Source organism: Vicugna pacos, chromosome 4 (assembly GCF_048564905.1).
Source record: "Vicugna pacos chromosome 4, VicPac4, whole genome shotgun sequence".
NCBI lineage: Eukaryota > Metazoa > Chordata > Mammalia > Artiodactyla > Camelidae > Vicugna > Vicugna pacos.
This window is the reverse complement of record NC_132990.1, coordinates 30,434,578-30,440,448: the sequence shown is the minus strand read 5'-3', so window position 1 is coordinate 30,440,448 and position 5,871 is coordinate 30,434,578. Positions and strand designations below refer to the sequence as shown.

At 38.4% G+C, this 5,871-nt stretch overlaps 1 protein-coding gene across 1 annotated transcript; it reads right to left on the bottom strand.

Annotated features, from left to right (window-relative positions):
* Positions 1-320: 320 nt before the first annotated feature.
* On the bottom strand, positions 321-1,823 carry DMAC1 (distal membrane arm assembly component 1). The gene is made up of 2 exons (XM_006208168.4): positions 1,507-1,823; positions 321-607 (listed from the first exon to the last, which is right to left on the bottom strand). The coding sequence occupies exons 1-2, from the start codon at positions 1,778-1,780 to the stop codon at positions 543-545; spliced, it is 339 nt and encodes a 112-aa protein (XP_006208230.1). The 5' UTR covers positions 1,781-1,823; the 3' UTR covers positions 321-542.
* Between the last annotated feature and the right edge of the window lie 4,048 nt (positions 1,824-5,871).

Here is a 5,871-nt window from a genome sequence, read left to right as displayed (position 1 = left end):
AGTAGGTAGTAACTTGTCTTCATTGGTATTTTAGTTGATGACCATGTGTCATGGGCCTTTAAGGAAGTACCCTGCTTTGGGTCCTCTATGGTCCCTGCTAACTTAAAACTTCTATATGCACTAACATCACATAACTGAATTGTACTTCAGCTTACTGCATGATGCCTATCCAGGATTAGGTTGATAGTAGGTGTTGACCCAATTATGGGAGAGGGTAAAAGAACTATTTAAAATAAGTTTAGCTCACATTCCTATTTGGTTTATCATTTCCTTTTTTTTTTAAAGTATACTCTCCCTCCCCAGATAAGACGTAGAAACTCTTCTCTTCTCTGAGGGATTTATTGATCCCTGCGGAATCTGCAAAGAAGGCCACAAGCAATCACTGCCAATGAATGACAATCATGTTTGTCTTTTCAGTCTTGTAGTATCCGCAGGACTGAAGTCTGTCAATGTCCATGTTTCTGTCCAGAATATCCATATGATCTTATGTTTGCTCTATGTCATGGGGACATGGAGAGATGACAAATTCACTGGTGGTACTTTCAACCAGCACGGAAAGCCTTCCCTTTGGGGTCTGAGAGTATGACCACACCCCAACAAGCCATGCCTAGGGGGGAAAAAAAAAACAAAAACAGTACTTTATGTGTTATGCTGCACTTCAGTTTACCAGGTGCTTTCACATATGTCATCTTATATAACTATCACAATACTCCTTGAAGATTCAATTACCATTATAACTTTCTTATAGAAGAGTGAAGCTCAGAAGAAGAAAGTTGAGAAGAAAAAAAAAAATCCTGTTATTTCTCCAAAGCAAGGCACTAAAAGGGAATTGATCTGAGCAATCTAGTTAAGAAGGTAAGAGGTCTGAAAACCTAAAATTCTATTCACTCAACTGGTCTCAAGAGCTAAAAGAATCACTACATTTTACTGGAAGACATTTTGATAATAACTTAGTAATGGTACAAATAAAGTCTGTGGCCACAGTACCCAGTGGTAGACCTAGTGTGGGGGCTTTGAACAAATCTCTACAACATGCCTTCAAAGCCAAGTTCTTAAACCAAGGTCAAGTGCTCTCAATCAGGCTTTCTCCACAATCTACAGAAGCAGCATAGGTTTTGGTGACATATAAGTCTGGGATCAAAAGCTAGCTGTGTCTTATCCTGGATGTCTGACCTTGGACATGGTATTTCTTCTCTGTGCCTCGATTTATTCAACAGGAAAATGGGACTGCTATACTCATACCTATCTTTAATAGCTCTTGGTAAGATTAAGAAGATTGAGGCTACTTAAGAATTCTCAAAAAATACTGTGGTTTAAGGGAAAAAAATAAAAAAAGAAGAAAAGCGTTCAACAATTTCTCCCCGCCCTGTATCTTACTGGGGAGAAGGCGGGGGGAGGGGAATTGCCTCCCGCCACGTGACCAAAACGAGCGCCCTTCCCCCACCCACGTGGCCGCGCCCCTCATCTCCCTCTCCCCTAGCCCAACAGTAGTGCCCCGACTCTCACTGATGCCGAAGACCATCTGTGCAATAGTCCCTGGACCGGGGGGGTATCCCAGCTTCATGGGCTTCCGCGCCACCCAGTACACGTACCCGCCCGCCCCTATCAGCCCCGACCCGGAGAGCACGCGACAGCTCCAGCAATTATTAAATAGAGGAGATTGCGCTGGAGAGGTCGCCACTCCGGGTGCAGAGATGGGCGCGGGCTTGGCGGAGGAGGCAGCCTCAGGAGGTGCAGCGACCTTGGCGGAATCCAAAGGCTGGGAAACGAAGGAACCCATATCGAGGAACTCGGTTTCAGCCGTAGGAGCTTACGGATCGAACTGACGTAAAAGATGCGGCCGTAAAACGGGGCGCTGGCGCGCGCTGCACCGGAAGCAGCCTGAGGGCTGCTGGGAAGTGTAGTTCGTACCTGCCCGGGACGAGAGAAAGATCGAGAGGGTCTGTGGTGGCGGTTTTCTGTGGTGAAAACTTTGTCCGTGCCGGAGGCCACTTTCCCCCACCTAGTCCTTTTAAGGATACTGACTTAGCGAATTCCCTAATTGCCTCAACTTTCAATCTCCTTAGAGGAAAAGCCTGGCTTTCTAAATGTCCTGACACGAAAGGTGAGACCTCGGACATGTCACCTCACCTGTGTGGAGGTGTGTGACTAAAAAAAGAGTTCCAAGGGTTTTTTTGTTTGTTTGTTTGTTTTTGTTGGTTTTTAGTTTTTATCTTTGTGCTTAGCTATGTACTAGACACTTTGCTAAGCGATTATCAGTGTCATGCCATTTAATATTACCAACCCAACACGGTATGTTTCCCAGTATATGACAAAACTGGTTAGGTGATTTAGCCATAGTTGAAACCAATGTCTGTGTGAATACAGAATCGAATTTTTCAAACGCTACCTGTACATAATGTGAAGGGACGACACAAATATAAGACAGGTATTAAAAATAGGTTTGAGTTACCTGAATGCATAGTTTCCCTTTTTCTTTAGCATTTTTCTTAATGTCGTAATCTCAGTTTTGTCATACTTATACGTGTTGTTTCTGCTTTGAGAGCCTTGGAGAAAATTCAACTCAAAATCAGGCTGATGGATTTGAGGAGTTTAATACAGGGTCTATTCTTGCAGGTTTACATTCTTACCATTCCTTAAAGCATGGAGTTTTGATTCTTACTGCTTCTGTGCAATTCAGTTTCTGTATCATCCACTTCCACATCCTACCTTTCCTTTGGGGAGGGATGGGCATATATTTCTTGTGTTAGGTTGTTTTCAGAGGATTGTTGGTAAGAAAGAAAAGCATTTAGAGTTCAGAAGTTACTTCTGTTTGAGCAGATGGGTGAAAGCAGGGTTAACTTCAGATTTGAACGTTTCTCCTTTAGAATGGTTTTAATAACATGATAAAAAAAGAAATTCACTATTCAACTTTCTAAAATGGGATGTGATTTTGGGAAAGGTTAAAAAAAGACAAAAATAAATATACATAGGGGAAAATAATATGAGAATACTGGGTTGGCCTGCTGCTTAATTTCAAAGATCCTATTTTGTTACATATGTAAGTATAACAAAATATGTATATATACACACACATAAACATTTACTTGTCTATCTCCATGTATTGTATAGTAAAAGGACAAAGGCTTGGGAAGTCTGGGTTCTTACCTGGCTCTGTCATTATGAGATGGCCATATGGCATGGAGAATGGCCTCCTTTTATCTAAAAGCTTACGTTCTTTAGTATGCTTGTAACAGTTAAGAATGTTAGGGGAGGACATCTTTAATTCTCCAAACAAATACTATTAGAATGGCCAATAACACATTTTGCAAATAACAGGCAAGATTTTATTTTAAGCACTTTTTTTTTTAGAGTACCTTCCAAAAGATGTGTTTGTTCTCTTATGATTGCCTCAAGGGAATGATTTTTAGGCTTTTTTGCTATTTTGGTGTCTCTCAAAACTCACAGTGGCTTCTGTGGAGTCCATGTTCTAGAACTGCACATAGTTCAAGATGAAATTGAGATGTACAAATCATAACTTTGATGGAAAAATGTTGGAAATGTTAAGAAACCTCTGAAGATAAATGAAACAGTAAGGTTTGGGGATAAGGGTAGAAGCCAATGGAAGCAAGCAAAACTAATTGGAGGAAGAATTGCACATCTTGGGGGAAAGACAGGAGGAAAAGGTTGAAAGCTAACTTTACCTCATTTTCTCTATTGTATTGATTTCTTTCACTAATATCTCTGTAGTTCACTTTGGCAGTTATGATTCACAAGACTAAAAATGCAAAAGGCATAAAAAGATACTTACTGAAAAGTATCCTTCACACTTCTGTCCCTCGGCTGCCCATTTCCCCTTCATCAACACAACCAGTCTTATCAGTTTCCTGTGTGTCTTTTCAGAGATGTCTGTGTGCCCCTTTGTGCTCTTTCCATCGATAATTTTGGAGATCATTCCATATCAGTCAGTGAGTAAAGAGCTTCTTCATTCTTTTGTATGGCTTTATATGATTCCATTGTATGGATGTACTATACTCATATATTGATAGACGTTAATAAGCATTTAGGCTGCTTCCATTCTTTTGCTATTACAAATAGTGTCACAGTAAATACCCTTGTGTGTGCATAATATCAAAAATATATGTGTATATCTTAAAATATATTTCTAAAAGAGTATTGTATTTATACACTTGGTAGACATTATCAAATTGCTCTTCACAGAAGTCATACCAATTTAATTCTCACCAACAAGTAGGAGAAGACCTGTTTCCTCACCCAATTCCCCCAAATAGTGAATTATTGAACTGTCTCGGCCAATCTGATAGGTGAAAATGGTTTAAGGGTTTAATGGTTTTATTCTTCTTATTATGAGTGAGCTTCTTTATGTATATTGAAGGACAATTCTGTGAACTGTCAATACTTTTGCCCATTTTTTTCATTGGATTGTCTTTTTCTCATTGATTTCTAGGAACTCTTTATAATTAGTGAGATTAACATTTTGCCTGTGATATTGATTCTCATTTTTCTCCCAATTTGATAATTGCCTTTTGAATTTGCTTATTGTATTTTAAACCATGTGCATTTTTTGAAACATATAATTGAGTTTATCAGTCTTTAATTTTATAGCCTTTGAGCTTCACGTCATGCATAGAAAGGCCTCCCACTTTCTATGGCTTTCCCTGGTACTTTAATCTTTTTTAACAATTAAAAGTTAAATACATTTGGAATTTTTCCTATTTCTAGTTATCAGGAATAGAGTCAGATTTTCTTTTTCTTTTCCTTTTCTTTTCTCTGGTCCATTTTCCTAAACATGCTTTATTAAATAAGCCACCTGTTCCCCACCTATTTGAAATGCCACCTTTTCTAAAATACTATGTATAAATGTATCTCTCTTTCTAGACTTTATATTCTGTTCCATGATTTGTCTCTTTATCCATGTGCTAGTGTCACACCACTTTAATTACTGAAGCTCTGTAATGGATTAATACTTGGAAACTGAGCCCTCTGTATTACTCTTCTGTTGCAAACTTCTCTTGACTATTTTTACTTGTTTGTTTTCCCACGTGAACTTTTGACTCAGCTTGATTATTCTGACAAAATGATACTGACATCTTTATTAGACTAGTGTGAAAATTGTAGGCTAATTTAGGGAGAATTGACATCTTTATGGTATTGAGTCATCCTATCTAAGGTCATGGAATGCTTTTTCTTTGTTCATTGCTTATTCTGTGTTCTACTGCATCATTTTAAAGTCTTTTTCATAATGATCTCACACACTTTCTCTCACATATTTTGATCTTTTGCGTTGTTATTGAAAATAAGGGATTTTTCCTTCTGTCCTGTCTTCTAACTGGCTGCTGTTTGACTCTAAGGCTATTGATTTCCATGTATCCTAATTAGCAGTGCCTTCTGTTGAACCTTTGAGATGTGGTTGATAGTTTTTGCCTGTGTGTGTGTGTGAGATCCTTGTTAATTTTAGGGATCACTTTTATGCCCACTTCATAAAAAGAATTTGGAGGGGAAGGGTATAGCTCAGTGGTAGAGTGTACACCTAGCATGCATGAGGTCCTGGGTTCAATCCCCAGCACTGCCATTAAAGAAAATAAATAAACCTAATTACCTACCTACCCCCACCAAAAAAAAAATTTTTTTTTGAAAAAAAAAAAGAATTTGGAGACATTTCCTTCTTTTTATGCACTCTAGAATAGTTAAAGTATCTTTGGAATTAACCTGCTTTTTTAAAGTTTTGTTAGAATTTCTCTGTCAAATTGTCTAATCCAGGCACTTTATTATTTTGGCAGATGGAGGAAAAGTGGAGAGGGACGTTCTTTGACATTTTTCTCTATTTGTATTTTGGAAATTTTATGTATTTTGCTGTAAATAGTTCTGGTA